At 40.5% G+C, this 21,204-nt stretch overlaps 2 protein-coding genes across 3 annotated transcripts in view; both read left to right on the forward strand.

The window, feature by feature from the left end:
* Positions 1-21,204, forward strand: part of cox7a2b (cytochrome c oxidase subunit 7A2b) — a 70,856-nt gene that overhangs the window by 27,851 nt on the left and 21,801 nt on the right. The window lies entirely within an intron of this gene.
* The window catches only part of filip1b (filamin A interacting protein 1b), a 41,977-nt gene that overhangs the window by 12,362 nt on the left and 8,411 nt on the right, over positions 1-21,204 (forward strand). For both annotated transcript variants that reach the window (XM_070849369.1, XM_070849368.1), the window contains exons 2-4: positions 8,207-8,480; positions 11,200-11,373; positions 11,913-12,091. In XM_070849369.1, the coding sequence (XP_070705470.1) occupies positions 8,214-8,480; positions 11,200-11,373; positions 11,913-12,091 (620 nt within the window). In that variant the 5' untranslated portion in view covers positions 8,207-8,213. The remainder of the gene's footprint in view (positions 1-8,206; positions 8,481-11,199; positions 11,374-11,912; positions 12,092-21,204) is intronic.

Below are 21,204 nucleotides of genomic sequence, written 5' to 3' on the forward strand. Positions count from 1 at the left end.
TAGGCATTTTTGAATCTGCATGCCCTACATCATGCAAAAGCACAAAGTTTGAAGAACTACAAAGTTGTAGTGTTGAATTTGGACAAAGGCCATCGCTTCAGCACAGCTGCATTAAGGTCATCTTGTATTAAGAATAAGAATAAGAATAAGAATGACTTTATTTATCCCGGAGGAAATTGTTGTGCCAGAATGCGGTACAGAGGTCAAGTCACAACAATACAAAATATTAAAATACAAAGTTGAACAGAAACTTAGACACAATAAAATACAATTAAATTAAATAGTCTGTCCCTTTTTAAAACAAAAAGTACAGATTGAAAAGTACAAATTTGTGAGAAGTGTCACAATGTGTGAGGTGAAGTGTGCAAAGTAAGTGAAACTATACAGAATAGACTTTAACAATTAAATATGATATGTGCAAAGTGCAAACTGCAAAACGGGAGACAAAGTGAAAGGGAATTAGACGCATTATTGACCTTTACACAGTTGACACATATCAATAATTACACATCAATAATGATTATAATTATAAAAACACCAAAACGTGCCGTAGCAACCTTGACCTTTACATTCCCAACTTTTTGAGTGTATCTTTAATGTAATGGCTTTTACGACTGTAACTGGTGATATATTGTCATTATTGTTTAATCTGGTGATTAACTGCTTGTTAGTCTGGTCTATTAAATGCCGATCTTAGTTTCCCAGAAGTCAAAGTGATGTCTCTAAATGTCTTGTTCGATCAATAGTCCAAAACACAAAAATATCCGATAACACTGATATAAAACAGTGAAAATCAGCCTGAACCGCACATTTAAAGAGCTCTGGATTTGTTTTTTTTGGGGCATTTTTGGCCTCAAAGTCACTAAATTGATTGATTAATCAACTAGTCGTTTCAGCTCTAATGTATTTCCTCTTGAAAAGTCATTTTTGTTTAAATAGATAAATATTATGATGTTAAAGTATAGCTAAAAAAGTATTTTTTATTGAACCGCATGCTAATGTTGCTTTGTTGGTGCAATAATTTCAATGTAACATGAGAAATTTGCGTTATTTCATTTATGAGTCCAGCAAACTTTAGTAAACCAACCAATGTTCAAAAAACCTACAGCTTTATATGAACTCAATGTTTTTATTGCTCAGTACACGTTATTTCTTTGCTGTCCAACATTTTAAGCTGCTCGACAGGTGGTTTACAAATAAAGTTGTGTGAAAATAATAATTATAGCAGTTTAACTAACAACAACCTAAACAGACACATGCTAGCTAGCAAGCTAACACTCTCGGCATCAAATTAACCTCTTCTCTTGTCCTAATTATCAGTTTCTGAGTTGCAAATACTTTTCATGCCCACTAGTCATAGTTACAGATGCCACAAGTCAGCTAAATTCCTCTGTTCAAGGAAATTAAACTCAGATTTAAAGCATTAAATGTTACAGTTCCACAGTATTTTTGACTGTTTATGACATCTTAACCGTACCTACGATTCAATATGGCCGCCGCAGGGTCAGTTAGCTTGTTACTACTTTAATTCTGATAGTTGTCGTCAATGCTAACATGCTCTTGTCTTAGCTTCATCTTTGCTTTTAACCGTGTTGTCATTATCACCGCCAAAACAAACAATTACCGCCCACAGAGGCCGTTAGTGCTAAAATTATCTATATTTACCCGACAACACTCTGCAAAACATCATTACAAAGAATATTTCTGCAAGGAAACACGACTTTCTGTTTGCTTAACAACTGTTTTTTAAGCTAACGTGGCTGTTTGTGTTGTGGAGGAGCATGAGAGCTGCAGCTGTGAAGTAAAGTGGAGGTTCAGGCATCTGTGGGATTGCTGATGGCTCATAAATTGATATCCCTGGAGTTTCCCCTTGTTGGACTCTGGACACGAGTGGGGAGACCCTAAAAATACCCCTTTTATAATTTCACCAAACAAACAGCTGCGTCTGCTGCTCAGGGTCACGTCACAAATAGAGACGAAGGCCAGCCGTCACACTTTAAGCATAGTGAGCAGCATTAGCCTGATTATATATCATTACCCTGATTAGATATCATTACCCTGATTAGATATCATTAGCTCATTAGCGCTCGTGGGTAATGGTGGTGCTAACTGGCAAAACTGGGCAGCTTTTCTCTAAAATATTTTATGTAAACATGTTAGTGGACTCCATTAGCAAAGCTGTGAGTCATGCTAATATTAGCTTATAATGTGATGTTAGCAAAACATTGAGTGAGCCATGAGTTAGCATTACTGTTAGCATATTAATAAATACTATGCTGCGTTCACGTCACATCATACAGACTGTAACTACGAGTGACCGAGTGTGAAGCTAATAAAGAGTCATGCTACATTCAGGCTTCAGCGCGCTAACACGCTCACAGTGTTTATATGCTAACGTTGAGCATGCTATGTGTACGTTCACAACCCTGTCGTAGTGTGTGTGTGTGCTAGCACTCAGAACATTTCACTGCACATTATACTGTGTTTAACGCCGTATGTGACTAATAAAGGTCTTATAACAATAGCATCACAACGCACGTACAGTTACGATGCTGATCAGCATTAGGTCAATATGTTTTTTTTCCGGTTAGCCCTCCGCTAACTTGAGTGGCTAATTTTTTATTTTTTTTTTATTCAAATTGATTAGAAAGCGTCATATCTAAGTTTGCTGTAAGAAAGAAAGAACAGTTCTGCTCTGTAAAGAGACCTGGATGCAGCGTTGAAGTTTTAATTCATTCCTCATTAAGCCAAAAAAGTTTGATTTCCCATATTTTGCATTGAAGTATGTGGCTCTTCCATGTTGTTGGTCCCATAGAGCATGCGCACCGTTAGCCGAGCCGGCTAATTTCGGGTTTGCCCACTAACTTGAATGGGGATAAATTGATTTTACTGTGTGGATCTTTTAGATTTCAATGTTATCCCACTGAATGGATCAAATTCTGATGGTAAAATGAGCCTTTCATAATGTCAGTCTGTAGGAAAAAGTTATTTTCGGGCCCATTTGCATCACGTGACGGACGCCATTGTTGTGATTACGCATTTTGGCCACTAGGTAAGATCGTCTTCAAAGCCTGGCGCTCTTCGGGTCAAACCTGTGACCTTCTCATTACTGGATGAGCTTTTTTCTCACCACTAACACACCCTGCTGTCAACATACCTCCTCCACCATTTATCCACGGCGGGTCTCGTGTGTCGACCACAGGCCACAGCTGTCTGAGGTCTGATCCCGGCTGAAGCGTAAATCAGAGAGTCCGGTTCACGTCTCCAGAAATATCTCTCCCCGGGCAGGACCGAAGACACAATCTACAATTTATTTGGCGGGTTATATTTTTGGTTTATTTACATTTGTTCCATAGGAGTTTGACATGTAGATGGAAACCGCTGCGGCAGTTCCCAGCATCACTGTGTCGACAAATATTTTCAAGCCTCAAAGTCGCATATTTATAGCCCTTATATCAAAAGACTGAACAGTAAACTACATTATAATCACGGGTCGGTCGTGTAAAGGAGCATTACACTCAAACTGGGTTGGAAACTAACTTTTTAAATGTGAACATCTACCAGCTACTGACAGATAAATGTCACTAAGTCACTTAATAAAGTCGCTTATTAGTAAATTATCATTTTGTGTCTGAAACCCTCCAGCAACGTTCATACTTTACCCTCTTCTGGTGGCTGGTATTCCAGGAAAATGAGAATTAAACTGCTGATTTTTTACCAAGCTTATTATACCTAGCCAAAGTGAAACTAGAGGCTAAACTAGGTGTGAGAAAATGTTGCTGGGAAAAAGAAGATAATAAAGTAATTTCATAAGAAATGTGGCTTTGAATTTCTGCAAATTCTGTTTTCTGGAGGAAGACTTTAATACGACTTTCTCTTTCGCCAAATCAGAAGTAAAAAATGTGGTGTTTTGCAGTCTGGAGTGTCCAAAGGAATCCTCCCACCATGAAACTCTTAATAAACGTTATAAACACTGTTTAGAGAAAATGACCTTCATGTTGTGGCTTTGGAAGGAGAAAGGAGAGAAATACTGGAGAAAAACAGGATCACCACAAACACACCTAATATATAATATATATATCATATCTATTAGATCTATTTCTACTTGTCAGAATGTACCTGAATGCATCGTGCACTGTGTCTGTCCTGTTTTCATATTTGCTTTTACTTTTTAATGATTATTCTGTAATTTGCTAACCCTTGTAAAAAAAAAAAAAAACAGAAATAAAGTATAAAAATAAATAAATTTAAAAAAATGAAAAGTAGCTAAACAAAGAATAAAAACATAAAGAAAATGTCTCTAGTTTTAGTGTCAATTTGGTCAAATCTTTTCCACACAGCAAACATGAGGCACCTGTTTATTCAGACTGGCCTGTCTAAAGTGTCGTGTTTGTACTGTACCCCCCAGATTATAATAAAAAATAGTAATAGATAGATAGATAGATCTCTGAAGGGAAGAGGAGAATCAAATATACAGGCTGAAGTTGATATGTAGACAAGATAAAATACACAAAGCGCCTAATGGTGCAAAATCTGGAGCCGGAGCGTCGACTCTAATAAAAACTAAATGAAATTAAACATTTTTAAACAAGAAAAACTACACTGAAATGAGCAAATCCACCCTGGAGACTAAAATAAAGCGATAAAAACAATATAAAAATGAAAGCTAATGAAAAAACTACAGACCTATAATAACTGATGAGGTGCTTTCATGTTGGAAGAGAAACACGCTGTTTTAGTGACGTCAAGTCAAACCCTCACAGTAAAACGTCTTCCTCAGCAGCACAAACGAGTTTCCCTGTAAACTGTTTACACGGATCTGTTTTCCCGTCATCAGGTTCAACAGTCTGATGAAAACATGACCTGTAAACACACCGTCTCTGTTTATGGGCCTCACACTCAACGTTATTTCCTAAACTTGTTTCCACTGACCGCTCGTGTCACCGCAGTTTATCAAAGAAGGTTTTCTAGTACAAACAAACACTGTAAATGACGTATGGCGTTAATTTAAATTGAATCGTCTCTCCTGAAGGCCATTTATTTCTTTAAGTCCCTTATTTACGACACTTACGATATAATATCTTGTATTTTCATATTAAACTCCCAAGTCTAGAGTTTTAAATGCAGATTTTATGTTAAAGTTGCTCTAAAATAAATAAAAATCCAAACTGAACTCCAATATTCTACTTTTTCTTTACTACAGTTATCTGATTAATTCGCTCAAATAAGCATGAAGGGTTAATAAAATATGATGTTTTGTTATGAGTTTTCCCTGTAAAATCATTTCCTGGTTCTCACATGTGAAGATTTGCTGCTTTTCCTCTGAATCATTTCACTAATTTGAATGTTTTTGATGATGTTGAGCTGTGGACTTTGTTCTGGACACAACAGTCAGAGTGAATCAGTCACTTTGGGCTCATTTCTCACTATTTTTTACAAACCAAACTGTCTTTGTGGACATTTTTGTCTCTTCGTAGTTATTTTATTGACTTATTGACCTTAATCCATCCATGAATCGTAAAGACGTTGAAGAGATGGAAAACTGTCAAACATATTGTGATTTAAGTGACTGTAAATTGAACATTGTTGGTAGTTGGACTGGTTTTTGGACATTGTGACAATATTTCTCACTATTTTCACTATTTCTACAAACCAAACTGTCTCTTTGTGACCGTTTGTGTCTCTTTATAGTCATTTTTTGTCTTCTTGTATGTACTCCAGTCGTTTTGTGTAACTTTATGGTCATTTTGTGTCTCTTTGCAGCTGTTTTGTGTCCCTTTACAGACATTTTCAGGTCTGCATTGTGGTTTTGAGTCTCTTTGTGGTAATTTGCTGTCAGCCATCTCCATCCATCCACGATACTAATAACTGTTCAGACGTTTTTCATGCAGAAACAATGTCAAAAATGAGACACAAACGTTTTCCACCTGTTTATTATTATTGTCTGTCTCTTTATAATAATACAGAGAGGACACTCTTCTGCTCCCACTACTTTTCCTTTAACACTTTTAAGTACTTTTTTCTGATTATACCTGCATATTTTCACACGATACAGGATGTTTACTTGTACCAGAGTACTTTTACAGTGTGCTATCAGTACTTTTACTGCAGTAAAGGATGTGAGTACTTCCTCCACCGCTGCTGTAATGTGTGTGCACAGTAAATTAGGCGATATAAAGGCTCTTGGTCAGCCCACGGAGCTTATGATTGACTCCAGACACTCACCCAGATCCCCCCACAGACTTCCTCCTCCGAACCTTTGACTGCCCCCGTCAGAGCGAAGACGGCCCTGTGGTTTCAACACGTGGGAGATCTTGGCACCTGCCCTGAAACAACTATTAATAACAGGCGGCAGTAACGTGGTTGCTACCGCTTCGCTGCCAGGATTCTCTCTGGCTGAGTCACGGCCCGTTTTCATCCAGACCTGCAGCCCCGGGGACCTTTGGCCTGGTTCAGGTCCAGTAACCTCTAACCTGGTCCTTAGTCGTGGCTAAATGAATCATTGTTAAGGTGTAGTTGTGGTGGATCAACTAAAACACTTATTTAAGGTTAGTGGTGGAGGACGTATCCATTCAGATCCCTTACTGATATAAAAACACTCCATGACGAGTAAAAGTCTTTCAAAAGTAGAGAACTACCATCAGCTACGTGCACTAAGAGTATTAAAAGTAGAAGTACTCATTTTGCAGGCCCTCCAGAGGGTCTTCACATGATTCATGGGAAAGGAGTAAAGAAAAGCCACATTTGTGTTGCACAAATCTCTCTAATCTTTGATTTGTTAAATATTGGACCAAATATTTCACTTCTTCGGGCCTCAAACTGTTATTTAAATGAAACCATGTGGGAGGTTTGGAGCAGAAATGTCTCTTTGGGGGAAACTCACAGACCAAACGTTAATGTTTCTGAAAAGGGGGCAGAAGAAGGATGGAAACCACTAGTTTAATCTTTAACAATGTTTTTATGTAAAATCCTAATCTGTACAAAAACAAAACTCTCCTGTGAAATAACCACAACTGTTCTAACTCTGAAAAGAGTGTGAAAATTAAGGACACTATTTTAAGTTTGGTATTCTGAAGAAGAGCTTTTTATGGTTTTTATGTACTTTACTCATAGTCTGTGTATAAGAAGTGGACGTAGCCACCCGTTGGTTTGTGATCCGCCATTTTGAAGCCTCGAGTTTGGCTTTATGGGCGTCGCCATCTTGGTTTTTTGGAGCCAGAAGCGATGTTGAAACCGCCTCTAATTGGTCAGTGAGCAGGTAGCTTCCTGGTCTCTAAACGGGACCATGATTTACTAAATGAACATCCTGCTGTGCTGAAGAAGACTGTAAACTAGAGACTGAGAGCAGAAACTCATCAGGAAAATGTTCCCTGAGCTGATAAACCAGGAGAGAAGTCGGCTCTTTTCGGCGTAACACTGCATCCCCAAGTGGACCAGCAGGTCACGTGTGTTTTTTGAGTGTTTCAACCTTTTAAAAAGTGTCTGAGTTTCAAGAAAAGCACTGTGTTATTATTATAACTATTATTATTACACCATCCTTTGCCTGAAATTTGGTTTTCAGGACCTTAAAGGAAAGTTCTGGCACTTTATCAACACACACATCAAACCGCAGCTCAGTCGTGGTGAGCTGTAAAGGCCTTTAAAGAATCACGCTGGTGTTTTTGTTGGTTTTACTTCTCTATATTACGCACATGTTCCAAATCATACTATCTTTTCTTGTATTTACGCTCCAGGCAGCTCTTGGTATGAGGTCAGTGAAAACCGTTTTGCAGGAGTTGAAACTCTGACAGGTGAGACAGGTAATCCATAATGGTGGACCTTTGTTTTCTTGTCAAAGTCCTGCTGTCATCACATGCAAATGTGCTTTTGTGGTGCATTCAAGAACAGCCAAAACTTCAGACTGGGCCGCCAAAAAGCGTTGTGTTAAAGGGCTAGGTTGCTGGAAAATCAAACAAAGAGGAGAAACAATAAGCAAATATGGACGTTGTGGGATGATGATGAAGAATTTAGTGGTTTTCATGCATTAAAGATGAAGCTCAGAAATCTCAGGAGTGTTAAACATGCCACCAGTTATTAACTCAGACCAGTGGCTGCCTGGAAGAGCGGGAAAATGATCTAAAACTTGTGATTCGGATGACTTTTTCCAGAGAGAAAACAGCTTTCTTACAGTTTCTTTTAATGGCCTCTATTGTGTCTCTGCTGGCAGGTGAAGAATGCGATCCAGGAACTGCGCCGTGGAGGGTCAAGATGACGGACACATCCAACCCGCCAAGGGTTTCATCAAGCAGGAGGAGAAGGAGGAGAACGCCCCGGAGCTCCCAAAGAGGAAGATGAAAGTGCAGCGGGAGGAAAAGGACGGGAGGACGGCGGTGCCTGGGACGGCTAAGAAACCTCAGAAAGCTGCGGGGAGCAAGAAGGCGTCGGATCTGACGAATGTGGACCTGCTGCACCTGCTGGGGATCATGGAGGGGGAGGTTCAGGTACAGAGTCACTTCACAGGAAAATAGACCATCAGCATCTGTCTTTAACTCACTACAACTGTCAGACCTGCTGCATAAACAGGTTTTTCCAGCTTTAAATTGTGATATTTGTGAGTAAAGTGATTATGGAGTTGTTACCGTGACTACACGCTGGTCCCCAACCAATCGTAGCTCACCGTGTGTGTGACGTCATCAGGAGGAAGGCGCCATGATTTCAACATAGACTGTATATAAAGAGTGGACGTAGCCACCGTGACGTCGTTTTGAAGCCTCGAATTTGGCTTTATGGCCGCCGCCATCTTCCTGGCCCACCTAAAACAATGTAGAATATCTTAGAGGCCTTTCATTGCTGTCAGAAAAGCCCTCTCCGGTGCCATTTCCTCTCTCTTCACTCTCTTCAAAGCCACCAGACTCCATTGACAAAAACCTCCAGCTCCCTTTTGGCTCAAATGGTGGAGTTTTAAAACATTTGTCGGTGTGAAGAGTTAAAAACAGACGGTAGGAAGTGATTTTCCAAAACTCAGAAGTTTCAGAGTCACTGAACTTAAATCAATAACTCCACCAATAATAATATGGCTCGCTCAGATGCGGGTTTGCTGCAGTGGGAGCTGGAGAATCTATACGTTTTGTCATTGATTGATACGACGAGGGATCGCTCATTTGACAGCCTGGTTGCCATGCCAACTACATACTGAAAATTGTCGCTTTTCCACAAACGTCAGGCGCTTCTCTTTCCCCAAAGCAGCGCCGACAGGTTATAAAACTATAAATATAGGCGGTTTGTCACATGCTGACATGTCTCAGTGTGCGATGGGATGGACTTTGAAAATAACCTCTGCTGGGGTGGAAACACCCCGGCGGCGGCGGCGGCTGCTGCTGCTGCTGCTGCTGCTGGGCTCCAGCCTGATAATGATTTTCTAATGGAGGCACATTTATAAACGGCTCTCCGGAGAGGCAGGATGCTGCTGCCTCGCCCTCTGTTTCCATCTGTTTGGGCGTGTTGAATATTTTCCATTAGCAATGGGACGGAGAAACGCTCAGCACGGAGCGACATTTCACACAGGAAGAGCTGCTTTTGTTCAGCTCTACTTCACACCAAGGCCTTCAGATGCATCTCACGTTAAAAACAGACCGTCGTAATTCTCCGTCACGTCGAAATGGTAAAAAGTGTGTTTAAGGCGAAAAGGTGACACTTTACAATAAGGGCATCAATCATATACTTAAGTATAATCTGTGGTTTGTCGACCGCCGTTTTGAAGCCTCAAGTTTGTCTTTATGGGCGTCGCCATCTTGGCTTTTTGGAGCCAGAAGTCAGAATATGACAGCATATTGCTGATTATTAGTCATATTCCTGTTGTCAGCACTGTAGCTGCTGTTATTGTTTTGGTTGTTTGTTTGTGCATCCCGTTCGAGGTTTCTTCCTGTTAAAGGGGAGTTTCTTCCTGTTCAAGGGGAGTTTCTCCTGTTAAAGGGGAGTTCTTCCTGTTAAAGGGGAGTTTCTCCTGTTAAAGGGGAGTTGTTCCTGTTAAAGGGGAGTTTCTTCCTGTTAAAGAGGAGTTCTTTCTGTTAAAGGGGAGTTTCTTCCTGTTAAAGGGGAGTTTCTTCCTGTTAAAGAGGAGTTCTTTCTGTTAAAGGGGAGTTTCTTCCTCCTACTGTCACCTGATATAATATCTGATGTTTACTCATGTGGGGATTCTTGAATTCCTGAATCGTTGAGTAACATATTAAAGGGTTTGGTCTGGACCTGCTCTTTAAGGAAAGCGTCTTGAGAGAACGCTGTTATGAATTGGTGCTATATAAATAAAGATTGATTGATTGAAAGTGGAAGACAATATTCATAATTATGTGTATTGATGTTAAAGCAGCTGGACGTGGATGTGATGAAGTTTGAAATGTTTTCTGTCTCCCTGGACAAAAGGAAACATCTCCCTCTGCTGGTGAAGACCTGCCTCCTCCTCCTCTTCCTCCTCCTCCTCCTTCTTCTTCTGTATTTAGTCATGTGACATCGTTGATCACTGTGTCCACAGAGTTAAACTCCACGTGGGCTCAACCAGAGCCTGTAAACCTTTTTAAACACCATGTAACTCCAGTCATAGTGATTCTACATGATGGTACACTGCAAAAGTAAAATACTTACAGCTTTCTTTACTATTTATTTCATTTTACGTGAGTTTTTTTTTGTATTATTATTATTTTTTGTTTTTTATTGATTATGATTTATTTACTTCCTGTTATTGTTGGATTTTTTAGTTTGTGTTAAGAAGTGCTTTATAAATGTATACAGACAATAATAATAATAATAATTTTTATTATTATTAGTAGTAGTAGTGGTATTTGCTAATATCAATAACAGCACTGAAATATTGTATTTTTAAATATTTCATCATTATTGTGACATGCTATTCAAACCCACCAGACTCCATAGACAAAATCAGTCATTTTACCTTGCAGCACACAGGAGTTGTTGTTCTATTGCTGTGTTAATCAGTTAGTTTTTTTGTGTTATTCTGTGTTACATAATTATTGTGCTGGATCTAAACTGACCTCTAAAGCACTAAAGTTGCACAATAACACGAACAAACTAAGTGATAGAGGCAGCAGTAGATCAGCAACTCCCATGTTAAATTAATGTTTTTGTGAATGGAGTCTGGTGTGTGTGCAGAGAGCGATATAACGGCGGTTTGTGGTTAAACCAAAAGGATCTTTCGTGTCTCCTCAGGCCAGAGAGGACATCATCAGCCTGCTGAAGTCGGACAAAACCAAACCGGAGCGTCTGGAGGCCCACTACGGCTCCTCGGCCCCCACCAAACCCCTGCAGGCCCTGCAGAGGGACAGTCTGCTCGCCCTCAGCAACAAGAGCCCCGAGGACGTGTACGAGAAGCCCATGGCCGAGGTTAGAAAGCAGAACGTATTAAAGGGTTTCAGCTGGGATTAGATTTACAGCTACTGGTCAGCCATGTTTTCTCATATTTCTGTATTTTCATACATACATACAATTTCATACAGTCTTTTTTTGTGTTAATTAACATCTTTGTTGATAATAAAGTATTGCTAATCATTTTTTTGCATTGAGGTGTATTAAATTTACAGTGTAAGAGCCCCAAAGTGTTCAGAAACGGCCCTAAACACACAATGCATGTTCACACTGTATGTGAGGAGTGAAATCAGAGTAAAATCCACCTTTTCTGTGTGCTGAATAGCTTTGAATCCTGCTTGAAAATGTGATTTGCCACGCTAGACAGATTCCACAGGGCGTCAGAGAAAGAAAGGCTGAACAAATGTGCGGTTAGTGTGAATAAAGCTCACAATCGTGTGGAAAGAGTCCTCCCTGCTCGACGTGGTCCCACAAACACAACCGTAGCCAATGATTTGGGATACCGTGCTGAGCTGTTGTTAAAAACGAACGTTTTGGTTTTTTTTTTTTTCTTTCAGTTGGACCGTCTGGAGGACAAACAGAAGGAGACGTACAGACGGATGTTAGAGCAGCTGCTGCTGGCTGAGAAATGCCACCGCCGCACCGTCATGGAGCTGGACAACGAGAAACGCAAGCACGCCGACTTCATGACCAAGAGCGACGACTTCACCAACCTGCTGGAGCAGGAGAGGGAGAGGTGAGGCCCGAGGTCACATGTCCCACTCTGGGTTTGATCATATTCTGGATCATCGCTTAGGGAAACCATCTGAAACCAAAATCAAAGCTCTAAAATGTTAAAGAATGAGGCCGATGCCATTGTTCTTTACTATTTTATGTAAACTAACTGATTGATTTCCTGTCTGTGGGTCTCAGCTTAAAGCCCATTGGTTCCTCGTGAGGACGGAAATCTGTGAAAGTGTGTTTCTAGTCAATAATAATGATAATAACAGTATTGAAATATTGTATTTTTAAAAATTTCATCATTGCTGTTTCGTGCTACTCAAACTCACCAGACTCTATAGACAAAAACAGGAATTTTACCTTGCAGAATACAGGTGTTGCTGGTCTACTGCTGCCTTAATCAGTTAGTTTTTCTGTGTTATTGTGTGTTACACAAGTATTCTGTTGGATCCAAATCAACTTTTTAAACCACCAAAGTCACACAATAACACAAACAAACCAACTGATCGAGGCAGCAGCAGACCAGCAGCTCCCATGTAAAATATCCGTTTTTGTTAATGGAGTCTGGTGGCTTTGAAAAGAGCACTGTAACAGTTACAATCCGAAACTAAAAAAACCAAAGCTCTAAAATGTTAAAGATTATTAGAGAGAATATCATGAAAAGACTAAAACCAGCAATGCGTTCATCTTTTATGACTTCCTGTCTGTGGGTCTCAGCTGAAAGCCCATTGGTTCCTCCTGAGGATGGAAATCTGTGAAAGTGTTTCTACCACATGTGAAGTGAATAATGATAATAATGATAGTAATAGCATTGAATGAAATATCATATTTTTAAATATTTCATCATTGCTGTTCCGTGTTGTTCAAACTCACCGGACTCCATTCACAAAAACAGGAATTTTGCCTTGCAGAACACAGGGGTTGCTGGTCTATTGCTGCCTTAATCAGTTAGTTTTTCTGTGTTATTGTGTGTTACACAAGTATTCTGTTGGATCCAAATCAACTTTTTAAACCACCAAAGTCACACAATAACACAAACAAACCAACTGATCGAGGCAGCAGCAGACCAGCAGCTCCCATGTAAAATATCCGTTTTTGTTAATGGAGTCTGGTGGCTTTGAAAAGAGCACTGTAACAGTTACAATCCGAAACTAAAAAAACCAAAGCTCTAAAATGTTAAAGATTATTAGAGAGAATATCATGAAAAGACTAAAACCAGCAATGCGTTCATCTTTTATGACTTCCTGTCTGTGGGTCTCAGCTGAAAGCCCATTGGTTCCTCCTGAGGATGGAAATCTGTGAAAGTGTTTCTACCACATGTGAAGTGAATAATGATAATAATGATAGTAATAGCATTGAATGAAATATCATATTTTTAAATATTTCATCATTGCTGTTCCGTGTTGTTCAAACTCACCGGACTCCATTCACAAAAACAGGAATTTTGCCTTGCAGAACACAGGGGTTGCTGGTCTATTGCTGCCTTAATCAGTTAGTTTTTCTGTGTTATTGTGTGTTACACAAGTATTCTGTTGGATCCAAATCAACCTTTTAAACCACCAAAGTCACACAATAACACAAAAAACCAACTGATCGAGGCAGCAGTAGACCAGCAGCTCCCATGTAAAATATCCATTTTTGTTAATGGAGTCTGGTGGCTGAGATCACACATGGCGCTGTCAATAGTATTCCTACTGTCCTGAAAAACAGATCCAGATTCCTGATTCCTGGATGTTTTGCAGATGCATGTTTATTTGTGAGGTAGGAGGCATCAGATAAGATCCAGAGAAAACATGGAGGTTCCGGATGATGGTTCTGATAGGACAGGTGATGAATCGTGCCTTATCGAGCCATCAGGTTAGGACTCAACTTTTTAGATTCTGAGCTGCAGGAGAATTTAAGTCCTGATTTTTGGGGCGTTTTGTGCGAGTACAGCATCTGTGGCATTACTCTGGTGGCTTGTGAAAATCTGTGCAGTTGTGCGAAGGGGGCATGCAGTTTTAATATTACCACTGTGAGGCACCAACGTTAGAAATGTTCAATTTCTATACAAAGTGCCTTTAAGGTTGGACTTCAGAATTTTTAAACCACCAGACTCCATTGACAAAAACACTAAATTTACCTTGCAGAGCACAGGAGCTGCTAGTTTGCAGCTGTCCAAAGCCGTTTGTTTGTTTGTCTTCTTATGTGACTTTTAAACAATTATAAAGGGTTGGTTTAGATGCAGCACAATAATTATGTCACACAGAATAATGCAAACAAACTAACCGATCAGACAAAGCAGTAGACCATTAACTCCTGTGTTCTGCGAGGTAAAATTGCTGTTTTTGTGAATGGAGTCTGGTGTGTGTGCAGAGAGCGATATAACGGCTGTTTGTTCTGGAAAATGTGGATCTGGACCAAACTGTGAATTAGTCCAGACTCGAACGTGTGTTGTTTTAATGTTAAAGTTATGATATATTCTATATTCACTTAAGATTTTGTGTGCTGTAGTTTTGTAAGAAAGTAAGTCACTCAGATCTAATCAGTATTATTTTCCTTATTGTGGTTTTATTTTAGGATATAATGATAATAATATCTGTTTATAGAATACTTTAAAAGTGTTTCACAAAGGCGAATAAATAAAACAGACACATCATCAGGTTTTGAAAGAAAACATGCAGGAAACAATTTGGTTTCAATGCAGTGGAGGAAAAGGCAAAATGAAATTAAATAAAAGACAAGCTGGTTTCCTCAGGCAGATTGTTTCAGAGCTTTGGGACCCTTTTTTTATTTCTGTTTTCTTTATAAATACATTATGATATTAGTTTGCTTTGTTCTGGGGGGTCTGATGTTGAATAAAACTCATGTGTGGACCTTAAATACCCCGAAAGGACCCCTGAGTGTTAACAAGATCCACACCAGGCTGTGAAAACGTTGAGTGTTTTAAAGGAAATCAGCCACATGTGTACGAAACGCGTGGACAAAATGGACATTTTAAGTCCAGCTGGTGCTGCTTTTCCACTGAGTCTGGTCCTCGAACTGTGTTACCTGAAACCTCACGCTGTAATCAGAGCAGGTAAAAACAGGGCAGACAAATAAAACTATAAAGGAGGATCGCTCACATCTGCTCCACATGCTCCATAAAGCTTCAAATACCAGCCTGAACGTGGAGCAACGCTTCACCGCACCTCATTGGGCTCCACTGGGCGTCTTATCTCAAACCTCAGACCTTCATCACTGGCATCACCGCAGAGCAAGAAAACAGCTGATAAACGCTGCTTTTAGGATTAAAAATATGTAGTAGAAGTAGAAAAACACTGTGCAGTCTCAGAGGTGGGGTGCATTTTTAATATTACCACAGTGGGGCATCAATTTGAGATTCACTCTCTACACATAGTGACTTTAAAGCAGCACTTATTGGTAATTTGAAAACCACCAGACTCCATTGAGAAAAAACAATAATTTTACCTTGCAGAACACAGGAGCTGCTGGTCTGTCACTGTCCCAATCTATTTGTTGGTTTTTGTTGTTGGAGTTTTAAAGGGTTTGTTCAGATTCAACACAATCCTTGTCTGACACAAAACAACACAAACAAACAAACCGAACGAGGCAGCGGCAGACCAGCAGCTCCTGTGTTCTGTGAGGTAAAATCACTGTTTTTGTGAATGGAGTCTGGTGTGTGTGGAGAGAGCCTGTTTGTGGTTAAACAAAAAGGATCTTACAGGTCTATCTCTCTAGAGATTCTTTAAATTTCAAATATGTTACAGCAATTTTAGAATTAGTCCACAACTCTTGAACGATCATTACACAAGAGTCTCAATGTAAAAACAGGGTAAATACTTGACTTGATTGCTAAATTGTGCCTAATGTTTCAAAGTGATTCTTACTCGCTGAAGTCAAGCAGCAGAGATGAATTATGCAAATATTACTGGTGCATCTAGTCTTACAGACACTGTTTATAACACAGTGCTTATTATCCTGTAGACAACGTTTTGACAGTAAAGCCGCTATAATGCAGTTTAAAGAGGCTTTGATTCGACTTCATGGTTCATCAGAGTCTGGCTCATGAGACATACTTTGAATTCTCCAGCCCTGCTCTCTGCTCTCTGCTCTCTGCTCTCTGCTCTCTGCTCCGTGCTCTCGGCGCTCGGCTGTCTGATAACACATTCCTGTTGGCTGCAGTCAGCCTGCAGATTCACTGCAGGTGATATCATGAATGAATGGATGGACCCTGAGCACAGAGACGCTGACGTCAGTCCCAGCAGAGATCCTGCAGGACGATTAAACCCATAAAGACTGCCGCGGGCAAAGAAAAGTTTAGACCTCACCGCTGAAAAAGTGCTTAAAATCTACCCAGTTAAGGTTCTGTTTCTTATTTAACTAAAGAAGGAAATGATACGTATGTTATTAATGATAATGATAATTATGAAACTTTATTTATATAGCACCTTTCATACAGGGGCTTTAGCTCAAAGTGCTTTTTAATATATGAAGAAACAAGTGAATGAATAAAAAAAGAAAGATTAAAACAAGTGCAAACAAAGAAATAAAAGCGACAGTAATCTGCTAAATACAGGAAGGCTGTTAAAGAACAGCATGAGGAAGAAGAAAATAAAAACAAAAGAAAAGTGATAGTTAAAGGCAACGTGGAATAAGTCAGTTTTCAATTGTCTAAAAATCTGCTTAAAATTTCCTTTTTGTGTGATAGTTTGTATTTAAAAGAACCTGCAGCAGAGGATCTAAGAGTCTGTGAAGAATTGTAAAAATGAAATGGTATTTTTAAACTACCAGACTCCATTGACAAAAACATTAATTTTGCCTTGCAGCAGACAGGAGTTGCTGGTCTACCACTGTCCTCATACATTAGTTTGTTTGTGTTATTGTGTGACTTCAGTGTTTTACAGCATTAGTTCAGATTGAACACAATATTTGTGTAACACAGAATCACACAGACAAACTAACTGATTAAGGCAGCAGCAGACCGGCACCTTCTGTGTTAATGTGAGCTAAAATCCCTGTTTTAGTGAATGTAGTCTGGTGTGTGTGCTGTTTGTGGTTAAACCAAAAGGATCTTCCAGGTCTCTCTCTGTAGGGATCCTTTCCATGATGCTGTCACACACTTAGAATAACACTCTCAGCCTGTCAGTGGATCAAACAAGCTCTTTTAGTGGATCTACTGTGATCAGGTGCAGTTGTCCCAAAGGATCACGTTGCAGCCATCATCTGAGGTGATCTACTGGACACTTTTAGTACCTACCAGTCATTTAGACAACAAAATATGTACAAATACGACCCAAATAGGTTTGAAAATAGCGAAATTACCCTTTAAAATGATGCTTTATTTTTTTGCCATCACAAGTGATCATTGTAGAAAACCAAAGCCAGTTAACTTTTTACTGATTTGTTCTGCCTGAACTTTTTGTTGTTCTGATTATATTGTGATTATGTGCTGTAGTCCGAGCTGTAATGTGTTTCCCTCCAAACATATTTACGTCTGGAAACTTAGCAACAGGACACACGGCAGCATCGTGGGCTCAGATTTGTGAGCTTCTTGTGGGACGGTGCCACCCCGAGGCCCCTGATCCCGGTCTGATGGGGGTTTGTGTGGTTTGAGAAGTCAGGATTTTAACCAGTAAACCATGTCTGTCTTCAGAAAAATGTAGGTTTGATTCTCTGTAATTTCACAGCGGTGGACGCAGCCAAATCCCATTTTTATGCCCCAAAGAGCGAAGAAGAGACGCGCCTCCTCGGTGTCAAAGACTCGTCTGTTCAGAATGTTAATAAGGACGGTAATTATTGCCACTATAATTAGCTGCAGATTAGCATCTCTTAGCCTGACGTGTTTGCTGTGGGCTCAGCTCGGCTCGGTTTTATGAGCGTTCGGGGCTCTCTGACAGGCCTCTGTCAGCACCGAGGCTATGAATAGAGCCGCACAGAGAGAGAGAGAGAGAGAGAGAGAGAGAGGCTTTCTGCAGAGCCATCATCTGCCAACGAGGTTATAATGACAGACACTCTGTCCTGAGAGCGAGGCGGAGCGATCCCAGCTACATGTCGGGGAAATGAGGGAGGATTATCGTACATTTACAAGCTCAGGATGCCACATTATACAAAATGCATGAAGGCCGTCCTCTCTCCGTTCCTCTCTATATGTGGGAAAACACGCCGTTTAGATTTGCCTCCGTTTGTGACATCATAAGGAGATCTGTTGATCATGTGACCTCCTCTCCGCCCCCCCGACTGAAAACCTCCACCTCCCCGTCCATGAAGCGTTCAGACACAGAACAGCTGCAGCTTATCCTGTTCCCTGGTTTTGATCATTAGTGATTATTGAACAGCTCAGGGACGTGAGCCCAGAGCGATCATGTGACCCAAAGTCTCAGTGAGGTCGGGGGGGGGGTGCAGCGCTACGCTCGCTGTTAGCAATAAGCTAACGTTAGCTTGCTGAGGCCCTGTTGCGATGGATTTAAAACGGTGGACAGGCAGTTTCACCTGAGCTACTTGGCAGGTAGCTCGGACACCCAGCAGCCAATCAGAGTCGAGTATTCCTCCAGACCACGTGGTGTCGTTTATCTGATTTCATCCCCAAACACGATGCCTCAGACGTCCCAGTTATTTCTCATTAAATATGACTTATAGACGAGGAGTAGAGACGACTGTTTGAGCTGATATAGATTGATGATGTATTTTAGCCACATGCTGAATAAAACAGCATGGGTGTTAAGAGGTTGGAAATATAAGAAAGGACATAAATATTAAATTGTTATTCCAGGAAAAGTTATATTATTTGGGTAAAGATGGCAGGAGAGTAGACTTTCGCAATTTCACCCTCCTCCCTTGGGTGCTTTTTCATTTCTATAAGAAATGGCATCAACATGTCGTTCCAAAACCACAAGCTTTGTAGCTCAAAGTGGATGGAAGATATCTTAGTGGTTTTTATCCAGTAAGAGCTGAAATGTGTGCAGCAGAGGAACCGACCTCCAAAAAACAAAAGTGCAAGTTCCCTCAGCCACAGAACACAGCTAATTAATGTAAAAGTGCTCTCGCATCCCGGTGGTATCTACGTGTGACATGCATGTGGAGTAATGAAGAGCAGCGATAGAAAGCCCCTGCATCTGTAAGCTCTTTGCACTGCTCATATTTGGCTCATTTAGGAGGCTCTGCGATGCAAACCACAGGCCTCCTCCGCTGTCTGCAGCTATGATCTCACACACATACAATCTGGCCACTATGGAGACTTTATATCCACACACGTCTCTTCCCTTTGCACGATACAGGGTGGGGGGGTGGTGGTGGTGGTGGTGGTGTGTGTGTGGGGGGGGATTATAATGAGAGAGGCTGTTGCATTGTCCTCTCGCAAAACAACAAAAAAAAAAAACTCTGGCTTTGCATTGTGAGCGCCTCGTTACCATGGAAACGCCGCTGGCTGCAAGACGGACGGGAGATAATGAGGGTCAGACTGGGGGGGGGCGACATTTTAGGGTGAGAGAATAAAGAAAAAATAGACATGCTCAGACTTAAAAGTGGCTTCGTGGGTTATGTTGAAGAAGAGGAAGAGCTGAAAGCCTCCCTCCTTCCCTGGTTTGAACCCTTCCTCCTCCTCCTCCTCCTCCTCCTCCTCCTCAGTGTCCAGACAAGGGCAGGGCCTCGTGGCCGTATATGGAGGGGCGGGCGGCGCTGTTTAGCACAACATTCACCTTTTCTCATTGTCCACTGATGACATGTTTGGAGGAATGTGACGGCTGACTCGGGGCCCCTCCTTCCTTCCCTCTGTGGCCCCGTGAGAGACTCAGCAGCAGCAGTCTGGCTCCTGCTCGGCTTTTTACAAACACACTCAGATATGGATCAACCTGCCCCGCATCCAGACTTGTTGGTGAGTTGAACGACTTCAGGGGGGGAGAGGAAGGTTTCTGACTCCCGTGTCAGGATTTGCGTTTGAGGATTTTTAATTCAAACTTTGCAGAAACACTTGCTGCTCTGACCTGCTGGTGTGCAGACACACACACACACACACACACACACACAGACTCCTGCAGAGATTAGTTAAACATCCACCAACAGGACTTCAGCTCAGGCTGAACTCTCAGGGTTTTTCTCAGCAGCTGTATTTCACCCAGAAAACTGAGCATGAAACTGACGAGATGCAGAGAATCAGTTTGTAGCTGCTGCTAGTTTTCAGCTCTTTTCTAGTTTGCAAACTGTGGTGAAAATATACAGATGTAAATATCCTAAAATCTACAGATGTGGAGTTACAATAAAACTCATCCAGGAACAGTGGTAAGAAATCCAAACGTCGTATGTAAAGGCAGCTGGATTTGCCTCTTTCGTTGTCCTCGACTGTCCACAGCTGTCAACTTCAAACTTTGTTAGTCGCAGACAAAGTTGATGGAAACACACGAGTTCGATTGGACGCAAATCCGTCCAGATGTTCACGCTGCTGAAAATCATGTTTTTGCTGACGGACAGATGTGCTGCAGGACCCCCGGACACATCTGCAGGCTGCAACTCACGTGTTTCTCACCTGGAAGTGTACTTACCTGAAGTTAATTTTATACTTGCCATTATACAAATTATTTTCTTTTAATTCAAATTAATGAAATAACAACAGTAATAATAATAACTAGTCAGTTTAATCTTTATTTCAGTGAACAAAACAGCTGTGAACCACAAACAAACTGTAAAATACAAAATATTTTATTTAACTTACTCTAAAAGACTTAAATATTTTTGTGCAGGGTGAAAAGTAAAACTTCTTCTCTTCCAGTTTTACATTTTAAACCAAGTTTCGGTCGACACAGATCAGCAGCAGCCGCCTTCTCTTACAGTATCCTGTACAATACACATGTATATATTTTATATTTTTTCTCATATTCGTATATTTGTTATATTTCTTGTTTTTGCACTTATCCCACTGTGGGATAAATAAAGTCTCTTCTTATCTCTTCTCCTGTTTATTCATCTATTTTGCTACTTCAATATCATTATCACTGTATCTGTTACCCCCATTTTCTTTTATTATTCGTTTAATTTTGGAAAAACAGCAAAAGTACACTGTCACTGCTGAGATACATTATACACTTTCCACTGTATTTGTGCTGAAAGGACATTAAATGATATGGGACCTTTAACTTAAAGCATCTGTATGTGTCA

Source organism: Pempheris klunzingeri, chromosome 18, assembly GCF_042242105.1.
Source record: "Pempheris klunzingeri isolate RE-2024b chromosome 18, fPemKlu1.hap1, whole genome shotgun sequence".
Taxonomy (NCBI): Eukaryota; Metazoa; Chordata; class Actinopteri; order Acropomatiformes; family Pempheridae; genus Pempheris; species Pempheris klunzingeri.